General features: G+C 36.2%; 1 protein-coding gene and 1 long non-coding RNA gene across 5 annotated transcripts in view; both read left to right on the top strand.

Annotated features, from left to right (window-relative positions):
* The window catches only part of LOC141542415 (uncharacterized), an 18,122-nt gene extending 6,565 nt beyond the window's left edge, over positions 1-11,557 (top strand). The window contains exon 3 of the long non-coding RNA XR_012482144.1: positions 11,427-11,557. This is a non-coding gene — a long non-coding RNA (uncharacterized LOC141542415). The remainder of the gene's footprint in view (positions 1-11,426) is intronic.
* A 3,202-nt stretch (positions 11,558-14,759) lies between these two features.
* PTPRZ1 (protein tyrosine phosphatase receptor type Z1) overlaps positions 14,760-21,819 on the top strand; it is a 224,910-nt gene continuing 217,850 nt past the window's right edge. For all 4 annotated transcript variants that reach the window (XM_074268136.1, XM_074268135.1, XM_074268133.1 and 1 more), the window contains exon 1: positions 14,760-15,063. In XM_074268136.1, coding sequence (XP_074124237.1) covers positions 15,006-15,063 — 58 coding nt within the window. In that variant the 5' untranslated portion in view covers positions 14,760-15,005. The remainder of the gene's footprint in view (positions 15,064-21,819) is intronic.

The raw sequence follows: 21,819 nt of genomic DNA, 5'->3' as shown, positions 1-21,819 counted from the left end.
TAAGGAAAGGTGTATGGAAAGATGGAAAACAAGAGTAGGAACAAGAGGATGAATCAAAAATAAGGTTGAAATAGTATAAAAATAGTATTAATTGTGCTCAGCTAAAGTGCTGAAACTGTTGAAGTAAAATTAAGAATGCAATAGAACCACTCCTGGAATAAACAGATTGATATTAAAAGAACATAAAGAGAAGAAAAAGCTACTTAATTTTAATTTGTTTCCACTTTCTCTGTCAAAATGAACAATCTTTGGAGTGGACTAAAATAGATAAAACAAATATGGCCAATATGAAGTCAATTCCCAACATAATTTTAAATCATTTGACTACATGCTAAGAGCACTGGGAAAATTTTTCCACATAGGATTGCTTGTAGTTAATGTTATCTTTAAAAGATTTTATCACTACTGATCAGAGAAATGCAAATTAAGACAACTCTGAGATATCACTACACACCTGTCAGATTGGCTAAGATGACAGGAACAAATAATGATGAATGTTGGAGGGGATGTGGGAAAACTGGGACACTGATGCATTGTTGGTGGAGTTGTGAAAGAATCCAGCCATTCTGGAGAGCAATCTGGAATTATGCCCAAAAAGTTATCAAACTGTGCATACCCTTTGATCCAATAGTGTTACTACTGGGCTTGTATCCCAAAGAACTACTAAAGAAGGGAAAGGGACCTGTATGTGCCAAAATGTTTGTGGCAGCTCTTTTCGTAGTGGCTAGAAACTGGAAGATAAATGGATGTCCATCAATTGGAGAATGGTTGGGTAAATTATGGTATATGAAGGTTATGGAATATTATTGTTCTGTAAGAAATGACCAGCAGATGGAATACAGAGAGGCTTGGAGAGACTTACATCAACTGATGCTGAGTGAACGGAGCAGAACCAGAAGATCGCTGTACACTTCAATACTGTATGAAGATGTATTCTGATGGAAGTGGATATCTTCAACATAAAGAAGATCCAACTCACTTCCAGTTGATCAATGATGGACAGAAACAACTACACCCAGAGAAGGAACATTGGGAAGTGAATGTAAAATATTAGCACTACTGTCTATCTACCCAGGTTACTTATACCTTCGGAATCCAATACTTAACGTGCAACAAGAAAATGGTATTTACACACATATATTGTATCTAGGTTATACTGTAACACATGTAAAATGTATGAGATTGCCTGTCGTCTAGGGGAGGGAGTAAAGGGAGGGAGGGGAAAATCTGGAAAAATGAATACAAGGGATAATGTTATAAAAAAATTACTCATGCATATATAATGTCAAAAAATGTATAATTATAAAATTAATTTAAAAAAAGATTTTAGAGAAAAAGAAGGGAACTATGGAACAGAAAAAGAACAAGATTTTTATTATTTTTAATTATAAGCACAATGTTTTGGAAAGGATACCAATAGGACACTTGATTTTATGTCTTATGAAGACTGGTTGAAGGAATGGGTTGTTTAGTCTAAAGAAAAGGCTCAGGGATGATTTAGTAATTGTTTTCAAAGAACTATATTGTTCTAATTTGACTCAGCCTAAAATAAAAAAAAATTGCTAGAAGTGACAAAATCTGTTTGTCCAAATTCTTAAGAAGAAAGAAAGGGAAAAAAAAAGCAGTTAGCCAATAAATATTTATTGAACATCTATTTTGTGCTAGGAGGGACAAAGAGATGGTTCAGTGGATAGAATTGTGGGACTTAAGTCAGAAGACTTATCTTGCTGAGTTCAAATCCTGCCTCAAGTACTTACTATATCTTTGTAACCCTCTTTGCCTCAGTTCCATAGCTGTAAAATGAGCTGGCAAAGAAAAAGGAAAAAGCAAACCACTCCTATGTCTTTTTCCCAGAAAATCCTAAAAAGAGTCACAAAAAATAGGACACAACTGAAATTACTGAAGAACCACCACAAAAAATGTGCCAAGAACTGTGCTAAGCTCATTACAAATATCTCCACTTCATGCTCACAACATGCTCACTGGGAAGTAAGTGGTATTATTACCTCCATTTTATAGTTGAGGAAACTGAGACAGAAATTAAATGACTTGTCCAGGATTACCTAGCTAGTAAATATATAAACCTGGATTTGAACTCCAAACTCAGCACTCTATCCAGTGAATCACCTAATTGCTTCATAGCTTAAAAAAAAAAAAAAAAAAAAAAAAAAAAAAAGACACTAATTTTAGTTAAGAGATTAATAAAAATAAAATTGTTTTTTTTCCATATTAATGCACAGTATCCATGAAATTTATCCATGAACTCTTTAGAGGAATGGAGGATTTCCTATGGATCCCAAGGTTAAAGAAAAAACATATTATTCAATACCTTATTACCTGACAGGCCCTGTGCTAAGTGCTTTTCAAAAATTGTGTTATTTGATCCCCTGGGGATAGAAGTGTTCAGAAGCAGAATGGGCTTCTTAGGCAGGAATGGGTTCCCCCTTACAAGATTCAAAGGCTGGATATCCACTTTGGGGTATGACAAAGAAGGAATTCTCATTTCTGTGGAACATGGGCCCTGTAAATGTGAGTACTGTTCCCCAAATTCAAATTTTTGCTTTAATCCTATATAACCTTAAATAAACATTTAAATTTCTCTGGGCTATAGTTTCCTCTTCCTTGGAATTAAAGGATTGGTTGGACTTTATCATCTTTTAGATTCCTCTTAGCTCTAAGACTATATTATGCTATGAAAGAACAGATATATATATGGTGGGAGCAGATCCGAGAGATACACAAAGAAAGGCACACTTTGAAACCCATATAGGTATAAAAAAGAAGTGACACAGAAAACGGGACAGGGGAGGAGTGATAAATATTTATGTCTTTTCTTGATTCTACTGCTCATCATATACCAAGGCACAAGGGAAAATAAACATGCAAGGTACATCATAAAGTGGCAGGAAAAGACACACACACACACACCCCCACACACACAGAGTGACAGACCAATGTAGCTTCCTCTCTTGTGTAGCCTGAGAACTTCTGCCAGCATTGATCTATCCTTTATGTAACTTTTTCTATTTATAACTTGCACAACCACACAATTAGCACCTGACTGTGTGACCCTGTTATCCAATTATCTGTACTTTAGCACTGAACTATATCTGAACACCAATACCTGTATGAATACCTCATTTTCTTTTTGTCTCATGTGGACATTTCTCGACTCCCCAACAAAAGTGTACAATTTTTATAGGCAGGGATGCTATCTCCTTATCCTCTTTTATATTCTTAAATCATTGAGCACAGTGTTTGATACATATAGAAAATGATTAATAAAAATATTTCATTGAGACTTTACAAAAAGATATACATAAATAATATATAACTTCAATACAGTTGGAATGTGACCCCACTTACACAAACTGTCACCTCTCTGACTCGTCACATAAATTCTTGGAAGTTGGCTGAGGTACATGTGAATTAAATGACCTTCAAGCATCCATAATAAGTGACTTTCCATGGCAGGTTATAAACATAGGATTTCCTAGAACCAGTCAAATAGTCTATCCAATATAACATATTACATCAAATGAAGGAGAGGCAGTACAGTACAATGGAAAGAGGACTAGCTCTTCAGTTAGTTTGCTTCATAGTTGACCTATTATACTTCTGTAACCTTAGGTAAATTATTTCAACTCTGGGTCAAACAATACTTCTCATTTCATTTTGCATTAGTTCATATAGGTTTTGCTATGTTTCCCCTTCCTAAAACTACTCTCTTATTTCTTGCAGCATAAGAATATACCATTATGATCATATGGCACAACTTATTCAACCATTTCTCAATTAAGAAATATTCCCTCAATTTCCAATTTTGTTCCCACAAAAAGAGCTGCTATAAATATATATTTTTATATATAGATCCTTTTCCTGTTTTTTTTTTTTATCTCTTTGAGGTACAGACAAAGCAGTAGTACTGATGGAGTCAAACAGTAAGCATAGTTATATAGTTCCTGATTGTTCTCCAGAATGGTTGGGCCAGTTCACTAGTCCACCAACAATTCATTTATCTATCTATTACCCTCATTTTCTTTAGCATTTGTCATTTCTGATAGATGTAAGGAGATAATCTCTGAATTGTTTCAATTTGTCTTTCTCTAATCAATAGTAATTTAAAGTGGTTTTTATATGGTAATAAATAATTTCTTCTGAAAACTGCTTGTTTCTATCCTCTGACCACTTATGTTTTGGGGAATGGCTTTTGTTTTTGTAAATTTGATTTTATCCCCTATATATTTGAGAAATGAAGCCTTTTTCAGAAATTTTTATTTCACTTCGTTATCTATGGTACTTTTAAAAGCAAATCGTAACTTCCCTAATTATCTCTTTCAATTAGATCTGTTTTTGCTTTTGTTTTGTTTCAATCATAATTGCCACACTGTTCTTTTCACTTTAGATGAAGTATAATACTTTTGCTTCAGCTCTTCATTTCAACTCTATGTGTCTTTTTGTCCCAAGTGTGTCTCTTATATACAACATATTGTTGAATTCTGGTTTCCAATCCATTTGGCTGTTTCCTTCCATTCTATGGATTAGCTCATCCTGTTCACATTCATAATTATGATCACTAACTGTGTATTTCCTTCCATTACATTTTTCGCTGTTTATCCTTCTCTTTTTCTTTTTATCCTTTTCCTCCTCAAACATTTGTTTTGCTTCTGACCATTTCCTCCAGAATGGTTGGGCCAGTTTACCATCCATTATCCTCATCTTCTTAAGCATTTGTCATTTCTGATAGGTATGTCATTTCTGCTAGGCAAATTGAATTGTTTCAATTTGCCTTTCTCTAATCAATAGTGACTTAAAGTGTATTAAATATGGTAATAGATAGCTGATTTCTTCTTCTGAAAACTGCTTGTTTCTAACCTTTTCTCCCTTCTCACTGCTATCAATCTAATATCATCTCTTATAACTATCCATCTGAATTATTATTATAAAGTCTCCTAATGGGTTTCATTGAATCAACTCTCTATTCCTTTTCTCCATCTCCATCAAATAATGATAACTGACATTTACATAAATCTTTTAAGGTTTGCAAAGTGTTCTGCATGTTTTATCATTTGATAAATGTATACCAATCCTGTGTGATTATTATTCCCATTTAATTTAAATTTCACAAGAATAGAGAATGGCAAGCAATAATCTACTAATCTAGCCTAATCCTCACACTTTACAAAGAAAAAAATGGATCCATAAAGATTAAGGAACTTGTATAAGGTCACATACCTCTTTCTTGGGAGTTACAATTCCTAAAACCAAAGTATCTTTACTCCCTAGTAGCTCCTTTTAGCATCAAATCATGCCGTATTAAAGGGAAAAAATGTTGGGTTTTAGAATTACTCTCTTTTTGTTTGCGAATGACAGTTCTTTTTTTTGGGGGGGAGGAGGCTATAATTTGTTCTACCCTACAAGAAAAGTGGGGGTTTTCTAGAATTTCCAATTTAACTCTCAATTTAAAATGTAGTGAAAAAAAATGAGTCCACATTTTAGAAGTTTATTTCGAACATATTCTTTCCTTGTCTTTTATAAATCCTAAAGAGAAATGATAGTTTGAAAAGAATTTTTACACAAAAACTAAAAGAGTTTAACTTCATGCTGATTTTTTTAAATGAGGGCTACTGGTAAAACTGAAATATCTTATTTTGTTCAGGTTACCGAGGTAACAAAACTTTTTTTTTTTCCTTACTGTCAAAATTGTGATGATATCCTTAATACAGAGATGTCTTTGTACATTATCATTACTTAAGATACTGTGGGCAGCAAGGTATAGTGGATAAGCCACCCTGCCTGGAGTCAAGAAGACCAGAGTCCAAATATGGCCTCAGACAATACAATAACTATGTAATATTGGGCCAGGTCACTCACTTCACCTTCTTTGCCTCAGCATCCTTATCTGTTAAAAGAATTAGGGAAGGAAATAGCAAACCCCTCCAGTATATTTGCCAAGAAAACACCAAATGAAGCCACAAAGAGTTGGACATGACTGAATAACAACTCTTTTTGTTGTTATTGATTGACAATAAGGTTACTAAAACCAAAAGGGAGGACCAAAATCTATTATATGGGTAAGAGCTAGAAATGGAATAGGCTTCCTACAAGACAAAAGGATGTTGAGAGGTCAGAGATAGTGGATGTACATACAGCTAGAAGAAACATCTGAAGTCCCAATCCCCTTATTTTATAAATCATGAAAATGAGGTCCAAAGAGATTTGACTTGATTGCAATCCCACAGGAAGTAGCAAGGTTAGGATTTTAGTTTAGGCTTCCTAACTTTGAATCCAGTACTATTCCCAATTCTTCTTGGACTAAAAAGAGTTAGCTCATATAAGACAGTCCAGACAATTCTAAAACTGGCCCCTTTTATCAACACATTAATTTTGTAACTAGCATATTTTTTTCATCTAATTGTCTTATCTCATTATGAGTTCATCAGAGAAGAGCAATAACAGTCATGATATAACCTAACACTGAAAAATTTATATTTTAGTTCCCATTAATTAAAGAAAGAACTCTTTCAAAACATAAAGAAAAAAAAAAAAAAAAAAAAAAAAAGATTCAAGGAAAAAAAAAGAACAAACAAGGGAAGTATGAAAAAAATTGACCCAAATGAAGAAAATATTGGCCACTTAACTAAAGGATATAATATGCAAGATGCAATTCAGATGGAATCAAAACAAACTGAATGAGCCAAAAATGGATTTGACTATTGAATAAAAAGTTTAATTTAGGACATAGAGGCCCCAGATGACCGCAAATGGGCTTAATAAAAATAGAGAGTTTATCCACATGACAGGAAAGAAAGGCCTGACCCAAAACTAAGATAGTATAATGAAAAATCAAACTGTTTGACAAGAGACACATGGAATGTGACATAATTTACATTTGAGAGAGAGGGAGAAAAAAACCAGAGAGCAAATGAAAGAATGAGGGAGAATAAGAGAGGGGGAGGAGAAACAGAATTTCAAAAAGGGGAAATCCTCATAATTATTATTCCTATATTTTCTTTTAAATTGAATAAATATTTAAATGTGAAAAAAAATGTAGATTTAGAAGAGAACAGAGAGGTTATTATAGTCTTATCCCAAATTTTATACATGAAGAAATTAAGCCTCAGATAAGAGATTTGTTCAAGGTATCAGGGCTAGCCAATAGCAGAGTGGGAATTTGAACTCTTGTCAGTTTTTAGTACAGCATTTGTTCCATTGTATTGCATTTTTCTAATAAGGCTATAGTTCTAATTTGCAGAAGATTCTCTTGAAGATATTTCTTAATATCTTAGTAATTTTGAAATCAAGAACATCTAAATATTTTGTGTGTACATTTTTTCAGACAGTTTTTTGACCGAATCACATCACTTGAAGTTAATGGTTTTAGATTTGGCAGTCACATTATGTAAATTGTGTGGTAGTGCAAAAAGATATTGAACTCTGGGTCTAAACTTATCATCTCTTTGCCACTCAAGCATAATTACCTCCTCGCTTTGATGGACTATATGGAAAATGGCATTCTCAGTTTTAGTTATTTCAGTGAAAAATCTCCAATCTCTTTTATACCCTGAAGGTTGATAAGGACTAGAACAAGCTGTGTAACTAAACTTCCAAGAATCATAAAAATAAAAAATGAGCTTGATGTAGATAGGAAGGGATTTTTATTTCAGAAAAAAACAAATCAAAGAACAGCAGTGGCAAATATACAAATAAAAAGGTTCAACTGTATTGTAGAAAGAGAAATTACATTTCATCCTCTCTCGAAATTAAGTTGTATTACATACATCTTAACTAGGTCACACAATCTCAGAATCCCAAAGATGGGAGGGATATTTCAGACACCATCTAGTTCTGTATCTGAAAAATACCTCTCCTTCCCCCCTTTCCCCTACCCAAAGCAAGCTGGACAATTATTATGTTTCCTCTTTGTGAAGATCTATAGGCTGTGTTTCTGACTGTCCTGGATTTAACTACCCTGTCTCAACTGCCTTATGACCTTGGAATATCCCTCTGTCATCCTGGCCCTGTTCTCTCATGGATAAGTTCTTTCTGGGGAATCTCCATTTTGAATAAGGGTTAAAGCAGGTCATACTTCATTTCTTGTCTTGCTGTACTTCTGAGTCTTCAAGACTCCTTTATCATGTCCCCAGGGAGTCACCTTTTCCATGGCTTGCCCCACTTTTTATGAGTGTCCCATCCCCTCCCCTCCAAAATAAAAAAGGTAAAATCCTTGGAAGTAGGGATTTCTTTGTTTTGGAATGTATTTCCACCCTAAGACTTAAATTTCTAGGCACTTAGTAATCACTTAATAAATGTGTGTGTTGCCTATGCCTGAAGACTTCCAGTAAAAAGTAAATTCATAATTTTTCCAGGTAGCCAATTCCAATTTCTAATAGCTTTTGGCAGTTTTTCCCCTATATCAAGCCTAAATTTGCCACTCAACAACTTGAATTCAGTTCACTTCAAAAAGCATTTATTATATATCTTCCATATTCAAGATACCCTTCTTCCATGAATTCTTCCTTTTCCTGTCTTTCGAAAACAAGGAGAATAAATATAATCTTTCTTCCTTGTGATAGTCCTTCAAGTACTTACAGACATTTACTCATTTCTGTTTTCTGTTCACTTGGCTAAACATTCCCATGATCTCAAAATCATTCTCTAACCAATTTTTCTGAAACTTTCCAAACTATTAATGTCCTTCCTAAAATATTCTAGAACATACCAGATGTAGTCCAATCAAGTCAGAATATAGCAGGATTATCAATCCCTAACCTGTGACAATCAGATAAGAACGACATCACTATGCAAAAAAAAAAAAAAAAAAAAAAGTCATCTATCGAAACTTGAAAGATATGGTTTAAAATGATGGAATAAAAGATTCAGACAAGTAGGCTTATAATAAAGAACTGAATATTTTTAATCTGGAAAAAGGCAATCACTCCTTGTCAAATTTTAAATAGTCAATATATTTTCCACACCATTCATCCAAAGCATGGGGTGACTCAATTTGATCTCAGCTGCTCAAATATGATCTTCCTGGGAAAAAGAGAAGGAAACTAAAAATAAGTATTTATAAGCCAGGGATCAACATCATTCATGTGTCACAGTTGTTGTGTGGAGAATTTTAGCATTAATCTTCATTTCAACTTGCCAAGTCTTTAATAGTATTTCTTTGGAATATATGAACCAAAGAGCTACTGTGGGGTGGAAGGTGGAGGAACCAATTATACCAACTTATTTTATTTTTATGAACAATATGTTGTTTCTGCATATTTCACAATCAGTCTGTAATAGAGATAAACATCCTAGAAGAAATAGGAAATCTCCTAAAATGTTCCATAGAATAGACAAGTGATGATTCTTCTTTAACTTTCTAACAATGACAGGACATAGTTGATTTTTTCCATAAGAATGGGGGTTCAGATTTAGGAATTTCTACCAAATACTAACTTGGTATAGGTTTTGGGAGAGGCTGATTTCTGTCTTTCCATGTACCTTTGTTGTCTTAGATACATATACTATTTCCTGTGTTTTCATGCTAGTCATTATTTAAAAATTACATCATAAATGGAAGAGCATGGCTTATTAATTGAAATATAGGCATTCCCACAATTAATGATTTCATATTAGTTTTAAGTCTGCAAAGTACTTTGAATCATTTGTAACAGGAACCAAATGTACTCTACTAAGATATAGTTAATGTTCTAATCAGATATGCTGAAGTAAATTATCATTCATTGATCTACAGTTAGGCTCTGAAAGTTGGCATAAAATTCTATAGGTATAAAGGTATGACATAACTGAATGCATTTATTTAACTGAAGTAGGTTTCTTAGTTAAAATATAAAAACTGTGTTTGATCCTTCTCCCCAACCAAAGTTCCTTTTCAAGGCATCTTATCTTTTAGGACATGATTTTCCTTTCCTAGTGTATCATTTTGTCTCCATTACTCCCAATCACAAAATTTTATAGTGGTTGAGTTTTTGTTTTTTGGTGTTTTTTTTTTTTGTTGTTGGTTGGTTGGTTTGTTTGTTTTTGGTCATGACTAACTCTTCATGCCTCTGCTTGAAGTTTTCCTGGCAAAAATGCTGGAGTGGTTTACCATTTCCTTTACTGGCTCATTTAACAGATGAGGAAACTGAGGCAAACAAGGTTAAGTTCCTCACCCAGGGTCACACAGAGAAGTGTCCGAGACTGGATCTGAACTCAGACCTCCATCTACCATACCACCTAGCTGTCACATACAGTACAATGGAAAATGTTCTATTCTGGTTAGCTACAGAGGCCAGGACCCTCCACACAGTTATTTGACATTTTTGATTGCCATACTCCTCCTATGTGACTTTGCACATGTGGCTTAACCTCTAAGGATCTTAGTTACTTCATCTATAAAATGGAATCAATTAAGTGATGTCAAACTTTTCCTCCAGCTCTCAGGACCTTCTTTCCCTCAGTGGAAACTCTTTTGTTGTCTCATCCTCTCAAGACTTGACTTCTTCACCCTTCAAAATGGCAATTAGCTGAAAAACTAATCTGGGCTAATGAAGTAGAGAAAGAGGGTTAGAAGAAAACACTTATGTCCTGTATTCCCCTGTTCCTCAGATTACATACATTTCAGCACTGGCTTTCTAGAGATAAAGCTGGTTATTTTGTATCTTAAAGCAATGACTCTGATGATAGCAATTCTGCACTGTTGAGAGAATTATTATTGGACACTGGAACTCCAGTTAGGAGGCATACTTTGGGAGCAGATGGGGCTTTATATATACCTTCCAATCTCCTTGCCCCCATGTAAACTGCCTTACTTCTCTTATAAAGTTTGTTTTCAAAAAAAGGGGGGAGGGGGGAAACTCTTTATTGCTGGCCACTTCAAGTACAACTCTTCTGCCTGATTTTCAAGGCCTAATCCAATCCAATAAACTTTAATGACAAGCTCAGTATGTGCTAGATACACTGCTAAATTCTGAACATAGAATTAACAAAAAGACAGCCACTGCCTTCAAGGAGCTTACTATGCCAAGGGGGAGAAAACATACAAAGGGAGGAAGGAGAGCAGGGTGGGGTGGTGGAATCTTGTTCTGTGATCTGAGTCCAGTTTCTGTCCTCTATAAAGAATAGCATTGGGAGGAGTTTGGTATTCCACCCTGCAGCCCTTCAATCAGAGGATGTCAATAAAAGCTTAAATTTGTAGCTCAGTAATAGTGAGTTTAGAATGAGCTTATCCTGGGAGAGGCATCTTGTTTATTGGAATTAAAACCAGGCAGGAAAGTAAATGCAAAATAAGAAAGCTTTATCATATTTGTCCTATCCCAATTCTCTGTCTCTTTAACTTTGAATTTGTTTTCTCTACCTGGAATTTCCTTCTACAATCTCTCTCTTAGCTAAATCCCACTCATTTTCTGTTTTCTGGACTTTTCATTTTTCAGAAAGCAGATTCAAAGCTAATGAGTTACATGAATTCACTGATGTGGTCTGAAATGAAAGCTCCTGAGATTGGACTTCACCAACGCAACAAATAGCAGTACTTGGGACTACAATAAAATGTTTTATAAAATAATAGCTTTTATTTTCAAAATACATGCAAAGATAATTTTCAACATTTAATCTTGCAAAACCCTGTGTTCCAATTTTTTCTCCCTCTCTACTTCCCATTCCCCTCCCCTAGACAACAAGTAATCCAATATATATGCTAAACATGTGCACTTCTTTTAACTTATTTGCTGCATAAGGAACATCAGATCAAAAAGGAAAAAAAAAAAGAGAGAGAAAGAAAAAAAAAAGCAAGCAAACAACAACAACAACAAAAAAAAAAGGTGAAAATGCTATGTTGTGATCCACACTGAGTCCCAAAGTCCTCTTTTTTGGATGCAGATGGCTCTCTCCATCACAAGTCTATTAGAATCAGCCTGCAACACTTCATACAATAGAGTTTTGACAGAAGCAAATGTGCCTTCACATATGGACTCATGTGGAAGTCCATGAATAACATTCCTGAAGTCCCCTTCTATGGGAGGGGGGGAGGTTGATTTTCTGAGCAGCATGATCTGTTAATAACCTTATAGTCAAAAAAGGACATTGTGTGAGCAACATCTGCCTTGATTTGCTCTTTGAGTTCCCAACTTTGAAAGTAATGGGGATTGGGCAGGTGGCAAGAGATTTGAGAATCAGTCCTCCCCCTTATGCTCTTGGTAAAAGGCCAATAGGAAAGAGTGTTGCTTTGATGAGCAACCCCAAAATATTATGGAAGAGAATCAAATACTTCATATTTTCATATCTGTTTATAGGATTCCTTGAGCTCTTTGTGTCATTTGAACTTTTTGTGGAATGAATTCAAGGCTGTCATATTGACTTAAAAAAAAAATCTGGACCATTTAAGGGATTCTCAAACTACAGCCCGTGGGCCAGATGCAGCTGCTGAGGATGTGGCCTGCTGGGTTATGGCAAATGGGCTGAGGGGCGGAGACAGAGTGTGAGTTTTTGTTTTTACTACAATCCGGCCCTCCCACAGTCTGAGGGACAGTGAACTGGCCCCCTATGTAAAACGTTTGAAAACCACTGAGTCAAAGTCCAGCTGAAGTCTCACCTCCACTTCCAAGAAACTATATTTGACTGCTATAACCCATAATGATTTCTCTTTGAGCTTCTACTATATCTTTTAGTTGACCATAAATAATGATTTCTTGTTCCAACAAAATGCTCTTTTGCTATCTCCTTGAAGTGTCTTGAAATCACTGACTGTAGAAAGTAAAGCTAGAAAGTTTACTTAGAGCATACTTGTTTTCTGAGACCAATCAAGCTAAGTACAGAATCACTCATTGTTAGGTAGTGGTGTAGATGGCCTTATTTTCTGTGGCAGCAAGTCTCAAAAACCAAGGATTAAGTTGTAAAGGAGTTAACATTATCTGCGCCAACATTGGAACATTTATTCACTTGCCTTAGCTTTATCTCCCTCCAGTAGCTTAGAATTCTTTCTAGAATGTAAGTAAGTTCCTTGAGGGTAGACTTTTATTTTATTTTTTTTTTGGTCAGTGTATCCTGGCACTGAACATAGTATCTAGATACATAGCAGGTATTTTATAAATGCTTACTGAATTGAATCTTATTATTAAACAACCAATAACTATTGCCTGAAAAATTTAGTATGAAGAACTATTCCTGAGCAGTACTAAATATACTAGATAGAGGGTTGGCCTTGGAGTCTGAAAGACCTGGATTCAAATCCTGCCTCTAACACACAACTGGAGTCTGAAAGACCTGGATTCAAATCCTGCCTCTAATACACAACTGGAGTCTGAAAGACCTGGATTCAAATCCTGCCTCTAACACACAACTGGGGTCTGAAAGACCTGGATTCAAATCCTGCCTCTAACACACAACTGGGGTCTGAAAGACCTGGATTCAAATCCTGCCTCTAACACACAACTGGGGTCTGAAAGACCTGGATTCAAATCCAGCCTCTAACACACAACTGGGGTCTGAAAGACCTGGATTCAAATCCTGCCTCTAACACACAACTTATTTTTAAATGTTCCAATGTAGCTCTAAAATTGTAAATTATGAGTGAGTAATCTTCGATCCATGGAGGGGGTTTCCAAATCAGAGTCATTAGTTCTCTGCACAGAGAACATTTCACAGTCCGTTTAACCCAAGAAAAGGTGAGGGTGTGATAACTCTACTGTTGTTGTAAGGTCTTGTACCATTCTCCCTGACCCCACTTGGCGTTTTCTTGGCTGAAATACGGCAGTGCTCTAACATTTCCTCCTCCAGCTCTTCTGACAGATGAGGAAACTAAGACAAACAGGTGAAGTGACTTGCTTAAGGTCACCCATCTGGTAAATGTCTGAGGCCTTAGTGGAACTCTGACTCCAGGCCCGGTGCTCCCCCCCCCCCCCCACCCCCCGTTGTATCATCAGATTTACTGCTCCGGTGAATGACCTTTAGTTGGGGATGACGTAGAGGTGGCCTAGATAGTTTGGGGACGGGAACGGCCGGAGGCAGGAGGACAGTTAGAAGGGATGTTCTGAGCTCTCTGTGGTGAGGAAGTGATGACATCATTCGGAAATAAAGGAAATAAATCAAAGTAAGTTTACTAAGTCCTCACGAAGCGCCGCGCTCAGTGCTCGGAGCCGGAGAGAAGTGAAAATTCCTTACGAGCTTGCATTGTTACAAGGAGGATGAGGCAGAACACAAACAGAAAGAGAAAAGAAACTTGTACAGATGCTATATAGAGAATACATAAAAGGTGCGGTAGAGACGGCATCAGCAGTGGGGGAGGAGGGGAGGACGCCGGGACACTTTCCCCAGAAGGTGGGCACAATAAATCCCGGAGGACTATCGATCAGTGCACGAAGGCGCCGTAATTGAGAAGCACGCGAGTTCCGCCAGTGCCTGGGGGACCATCTGGGAGGCTGGCAAGCGACAGCAGCTCTAAGAAGAAACATTCTTTCCCCTGGCCTGCGAGCCGCGGGGCCCGAGGGGAGGGGGCGGGGAGAGGGGATCCGGCATCCCCCAGGAGTAAGACGTCCCGCGGGAAGCGCAAGTGCATGCCCGCCACACTTGTCTCCATCACTTTTAGAACTCGAGTCCCCGAGCCGTGCACTGCGCGTTCCCCACCCACTACCTTACGCGGGGCGCGCGCCCTCCCGCCCCCCTCGCTCCATCGCGGAGCGCGCGCGCGTGCACACTTGCACACAAAAACACGCACACTCTGGCACACTCGCATGCACACACACACACACGCACGCTCCGCATACGCTGCTGCTCCTCTCCCGGGCTCGGCGGCGGCGGCGAGAACTCCCCACGCTGACATGCCCCGCGTCTAGTATTCCCGGACCCCCGCGCTCCGCTGAGCCCTTTCGCCGCGCTCGCGCCCCGCCTGCCCCCGCTGCCCTGAACCTGCAGCCCTCCTCTCCCGGCCGCGCGTGCCCCTCCTCCGAGACCGATTTCTCTTCCTCCGCCGGGAAGAAGAGGAGCCTGGCAGCGTGGGGAGCCCGGACGGTCTGGAAATGCCCATGCCCAAGCTCCTCCTCGCGTGCTTCCAGCTCTTCTGCGTCTGCCGACTGGGTGAGTGAGAGAGGGGCCGCGGGTGAGGGTCTCCCCTCGGGGGTCGCGGGGCCGGGGAGAGGGGTCCATGCCAGACTGCCCCCGCTTCGCCCCAGAAGAAAAGCGCCCGCTTACTTCGCTCCCACTGGGAACGTGCTGGCTCTCTGAGCCTGCTCTAACTCTCCCCATCAATCCTGCTCCCCTCTGCCCAAAGGCCCTGACCCTTGACCCCTTGAAGAGACTCTTGGGCTAGAATCTTTCCTGTCTCCCCGACCCCCTTCCTTCCCCTTTGGTGAAGTCTGGAAAGGACTATTAAAAGCCACGGAGACTAAATAATCCGACAATCCCTTAATAAATAAATAAATAAATAACTATACAAGTGTTCTCGTACATCCATTCACTTCCCAAGCCCGTGCCTGATGTATTTACCAGAAAAAAAAAAAAAAAAAAAAAAAAAAAGCTCCCATATGGAGAACATAAAAGTCCTGTAACTCAAAATATAGCGTCTGGCAACAAGCACCAACCTGACTCTTTGGTGTTTTCAGGACTTTTAATTTAGTCACTTTCATGTTTGGGCAGTTACCAAAAAAAAAAAAAAAAAAAAAAAAAAAAAAAACAAATCCCTCCGTAAATCATATATGACAGAGCACATACACACAACCCAGCCTTCAGCTGACATTCTGTTAGTGCGGCTGAGAAGCCTGTAAGAAAGTGGATTGTCCACAGAAAGCTGTTATCCCCTTCTTCCAGAACACGACACTCACATTTTACTAGGATTTATTAAATAACTCAAATCTTCTTCTTGTAACAGCCAATAGAGGATTTTGAATGCGTTCCAGATTTCATGTCTGCCAATCATGAATGAGTAGGATGGCAGAACAAATTTCCTGATCATTAAAGAAGTGTGTAACAGTGTTTCCCATCCCCCCCAAGATAAAAACTTTTTTCAGTCAGTAGTTGTGATTGGGTCAGTTTGTGCAATAAGTATTAAAAATTGGTCCTAGCTAAGTTTTGAGTTTGCCATTTAAATTTTGTTTTAGGCATGCTAATTGCTGAAATTTATTTTAATAAAGAAGGCATTAATTCCTATTTTCATCCAATAGATGGTATTCTGTCAGAACAAACCTTTATAAACAAAGATCAGTGTCATATTCTAATAATTAGAGAGCAAATGAAACCGACGTTTGAGTAATTGAATAGAGTCAGACCTGAAAATAACTTCATTTCCAAAGACTTCATGAAAAGTATTCAGATGTACTTTGTGATATGCAGAGGTGGCATTTAAGAATTATTGGTGTTTTTGATGGCTTCATTAAAATGATTCATCTTAAAGGGAAGATATCAGATTTTCACCTGTTGATTTTTCTTTTCCTTTTTTTTTTTTTTTTCTATTACAGATGGGAAATTCCCATATAAGGTCATCATTCATTATTTAATGTAAACTTATTGTTGTCAGAGAGTAAGCATGCAAGCATGTGGCTCGTCCCCCAGGAACAATATGCTCCGCTTGGGTTGTCATGTTCTGTACAACAGAAAGACATTATTTAGAGCCTGCTGGTCTCTGGCTATACAGATGCTCATTCACAAAGTAAATTCTTTAACTTCAGTAAAAAGTGCAAATATTCATCAGTTTATATGGACATATAATGTGGTCTTCCTTTTTTTATTTTTTAGTAGAAATGACTATTTGCTTTTCTTGACCCAATTATGAAGAAAAGATCTACCTTACTATTCCCTCTCCCCGTAGTTCTACTATTGTTCTATGCCCTGACCTGGAGGGGTCAGAAGCTCCAAATGTGATGGATGACTTGATCTCAGTATTAATTCCTTTTGAAGAGTAGAGGCAGATTGCATACTGTGCTGAATGGGGCTATTGTTTTGATGACTATGCAGATTCACAGCTCACAAATGAAGACTCCATTTCAATTAATCATCTCTTAAACTACAGTCTGTGATTTTATTTGACCAACTTCATATGTTTCCCATGTAGAGTGGAAGTTCAGATGCATTTCTGAGTGATGTATTGTCAACATCATAATTATTTAGGTTTTACCTTATCAAATTTTAAGGCATTAGCTGTTGAAGATTAAGAAGGGATTTGGGAGTAGATGGTGAGGAGGTGGAGCAGTCATCACTGTATCCATTCCTTTGTCCAGAATATCCAGACATTTTGAACATTTATCTTGAACACTTGGCATGTGAGTCAGTTTCCATGCTGTCCCTATAGACTATTTTTGCCTCTGTAGGAAAACTGAGTAGATACATACAAGCAAAGCCAAGACCAAATTATTAGCAAAGATTACCCAATAAAAACTAGAAGTTCAGAGTGCTAAGTGTAAATTTTAAGGATTTAAAATAAATTTCTTTACTTAGGGAGTTTCTTAAGACATTTACTCATGAAAACCATATTGGATCTGTTGACTAAATCAGCTTAATCAGAATGTCAAAATCTTGTTCGTTTTAGATAAAGTGGAACCTTATATTTCATGTGATCTTAGAGACTTGATCTTTAATACCTGAATATAATATTAATATAATACTATTACAATATTCATGTCACAACAATAACACAAAGAGTATGGCAACTATTAAGTAATATTGTTAGTTAAGCAGTATCTCAACAAGACAGAGTAAGAGCGAAGAGTATGAATGTTCTTCAAATAATTTTGAATCTTGTTTAAAAGAAAAAGTTTGCCTTTTCACTTAAAAGGTTTCTTGAAGGCAAGATTTTTTTTAAAAGAAAAGATGGTCAACACAACTAGTTATTCATTTAATTTCATCCTCTGAACAGATTATTTGGGAAACAATGTAATGTTTTTTCTCATAAATTGGCTTAAATGATTCATGAAGGAGATACAAAAGCTTAAGAGCTGAGGAATGGATAGAAATTTTACTTTTAGAAGCACCTTTCTGTGACAGAAAAGGAACTTCAAATTTTTCAAAGTAAATTATTAAATAAATACCAGGAAAAACCTGCTTATTAATTATAAAATGTTATTGAATGTTATAGTCAAATATTTCATGAACTAGATATTCCCCAGTGCATAGATCACCTCTTAATGGTTGGAAATGAGCATGAATTCAATTGTAACTTTGTTCCTGACAGCTTTTGCACATACATTAAGGGAGCTCAAGCAGAATAAGTCATTCTACTGACATGTTTTATTTTGCTCTTATTTTTTATACTCCTAGAAATTTTGAGTTCTCATTGGGAATTCCATATCCGTTAACTATCTTTGCCATTGTTTTGCCTTTGTGAAAAAAATCAAGGTTTTCCTGGAAGTATTCTTGTTCTTTTATTTCTTCCTCGGAATAGCAATAACTTGTAAAGTTGTTAGAAGCAATGGATTAATGAAAAGGCAAGCTAGATTCAATATTTTTATTAGTACTATTGTTGAAATTTATGTAGGACTTATGATGGGCACTATGCTATACAATTATTATCTTAATTGATCTTCAAACCAACCTTGGGAGATAGATACTATTATTAAATTATAACATTTCATAGAAAAAGAAACTGAGTTAAACAAAATAAGTTAAGTGACTTAACTTGCCTAGTATCACACAGGTCGTAAATGTCTGAGAACAGATTTGAACTCAGATCTCCTGGTCTCCACACTAAGATTTTACTACCTAGATGATAAGATTGATGATGATAAATATAATTAAAATCTCTTGATTTTTTTTCACCAGGTTGTTCCATATTATTTGAAAAAACCTTTCAATTTTCTAAGACGCTCATTGAAAATCTGCAAATTTTCTTTTTTTCACATATACTTAATTTAGGTTGCTAGTTAGAGAGATCAACCTTTTTTTTCAACCATCTGTTAGTTTTTTATTTAGTGAGAAAGCTCAGGATTAAAATAGTCATTTCAAACAATACCTACTGAACAGTATCTTGTTGCTTAACACATATTTATTCATAGGATCAAATTTTGAGAGTAGGAGAACCAACTTAATAGCTATCTAGTTTAGCCTTCTTTTTAAAAAGATGAGTAAACTGAAGCCCATAAAGTAAAGTTATTCTTTTCATGTATATTTATGTACCCAGTCATTATTTTCTACCAGTAGTTTAGAATTTTCAAGGAGCTTATCTCAAGAATTGTACAAATATCAGAAAAAAGGAAATGAACTTTGATTACAGCTTATAGCAATGGAATTACAATATTAAGGTTAAATTAAGCAAATAGGAACATATATTGAGAGCTACCATTACCTCTACTTTGGGAAGCCATGTTATCATGTCCTAGTTGCCTCCTTCCTTTGGGTCCCTTTTCCCATTAATGAGTTCTTCCTGGACCTCAGTTTTGTGAAAGCACTAACCATACATGATTCTCTGGATTTATCCATCTTGTTTAGTGTTAGAACCTTATACCTCCATATTTTTTTCAGTTTTCCTTTTATGTATTATCTTTTCCCGTTGGAATGTCAGCTCCTTAAGGACTCTTACTTTTTACTGGGTTTTATATTCCTCAAATAGTAAGCACTTAATAAATAAATGCTTATTGGACTGCCTTGAGAAGGGACCTTAGAAGCCATCTAATCCATTATCCTCCTTTTATGGATAAAAAAAAAAAAATTGATGAAAAAAAAGACGAAATAATTGGCTCATAATCCTTAAGGTAATAATGTTAGAGGTGAAACAAACTTAGAACTTCAGATAAAGGCCAGTACTTTTTCCCTCCACCAGGCAATAAATATTTCTGTTTTAAACAGGAAAACTAAAGTATTTTTTCCTAAAGATAATAAATACAGTACTTCAATTACTAAAGAGAATATGGCAGCTGTTAATTTGGGAAAAAAATGCTCCTAAAATATTTAGTTATGCAAATATGGGATTTCTTTCTGGATTCACTTCACATTAGCCATACTCAAAAATATAATGACGTTTGAGTTTTTCCCACGGAAGTTTAAGCAGAGATGAAGTTCTGGTGGCATTAAGGGTGAATGGAAGCTAAAGTCACAGAAGACAGATTGTGGATTATCTAGACTACTGTGAATCTTGTGAAAGTCCTATGCTGAAGCAGAGGTGTATTGGACCTTGGCTCTGACTCAATTGACTGTTAAATTTTAAGTGTGTGTATTTACAACCCCTCTCCTCAAATCTTATACTTCTATACTTCTGACTGTTTTGCTGATTGTCTAAGCTTAAGAAAATGATAAAAAATATTGATAATGAAAATTATCTTTAAGTATGTTCCAAAAAACAGTCCCAGAAAACCAGTTGTTAAATATTTATCACTGGCAGAGGGTCGCTGAGAGTACTATCTTAATGAATCCACGAGGAAATAAATACTCCTCTCCTCTAATAGTGTATCTGTGATTGATTTAATTAACTTCAGTTTTACCATCCTCTCTCCTTTCCTCACAACTCTGGTTCTGACTCTGCCTCCAGATACTGGGCCTATATTCATTTTAGCCCTCCCAACCATGATCCTTTTCTGGAGCCAGTTTTTTTTTTTTTTCAGCCAACTTTTCCAAGAGTTGTATTCAGAGACATTATTTGGATCCAGGCTGAGTAGAGGCTGAAAAAAATCTCCCCCACAATATTTGACATTTTAGTTATATCAAGGGGCTTTCCTATTATTTTGCACTTTAGGTTGTATACTGGTAGGGGATATTAATTGGAAGTGGTCAGTCCATATGAGTAGAAGCCTGCTCATCATAGCAAATTAGCTTGGTTATTTGAGTCATGACCAAATGAACTAGGTCCGAAAAAGAGTCCGAAAAAGTAGATGTGTTTGTATGTATTGGATAATAAGTCAGAAATTGAGAGAGAATCATTTCAAAGGTACTTCTGAGTGGTGAACTTCTACAATAGCTAAAAGCCATGACAATAAATTGAGTCCTTTCCGATGGCTTTTCCAGAGTTCAAGATGACCTCCAGAAATCAAATCACAGGGAATAATAATAAAGAAAGAAACAAAATTGTATGTCTGGGCATGTACTTGTGTATGCCTGCAAGTGCAAGTCCAGAGGCAATTTAAAGAATGGGAGATTTGGGACTCCTCAGAAGACAGAAATTGAGAACTCCTCATTTATTAGACTTTTTTTTTGCTTGTTTTTTTCTGCTGCTTATCCTTTCCCATTCTTATTTTAATCTTTATTAGTCTGTTCTCTTAAGGTTGAACATGAGTACACAGATAAAACCTAGATAACTCAGCATCAGTAATTAAAAGTTTGCTAGGAGAAGAGGTTAAAACTATTAATTAAAACCAATTTTTTAAAAATCTATGGCATTTCTTTTTTTCTATTTCTTATTTGAATAGATAGCAGAATATCACATAATTAGAAATAAATAGGTACAGATCAAAATTAAAGGAAATGTGAATATCAATTTCCTATTTAAAATTTATTTCTTATTATAGATTCATCTAGTAAGCAGATATCTTTCATGCAACTTTTTTTTTTTTAAATGAGCTATATCTTTGGCTATAGAATTAATTTCCCTTTTTAGAAGATCAAACTTGACATCTTCCTCAATATATGCCTTTTAAAGAGTTATAAATAATGACTAAATAAGATAGCTAGTTTGTAGGAAAAGAGGAATAGCTGTATTAAAACTTTCCATTAAGTTAAAACCCAATTCTAGTATTATGAAAATAGATACTTTATTCCTTCCCCATTTTGACCTAAAAATCAATTCAGTCTTGTCTTCTTCCATTTTTCTTTCCTTTCTCTTACTCTGTCCATTTAATTTTCCTCCTATTTAGCTGTTTAAGCCTCTTACTTATACATACTCACTTGTTGGATGCTAAAAGTTTAAGCATCATGGCT

This window comes from Sminthopsis crassicaudata, chromosome 5, assembly GCF_048593235.1.
Source record: "Sminthopsis crassicaudata isolate SCR6 chromosome 5, ASM4859323v1, whole genome shotgun sequence".
Taxonomy (NCBI): Eukaryota; Metazoa; Chordata; class Mammalia; order Dasyuromorphia; family Dasyuridae; genus Sminthopsis; species Sminthopsis crassicaudata.
Note: the sequence above shows the minus strand (reverse complement) of the source record. Positions and strands in the feature narration are given on the sequence as shown.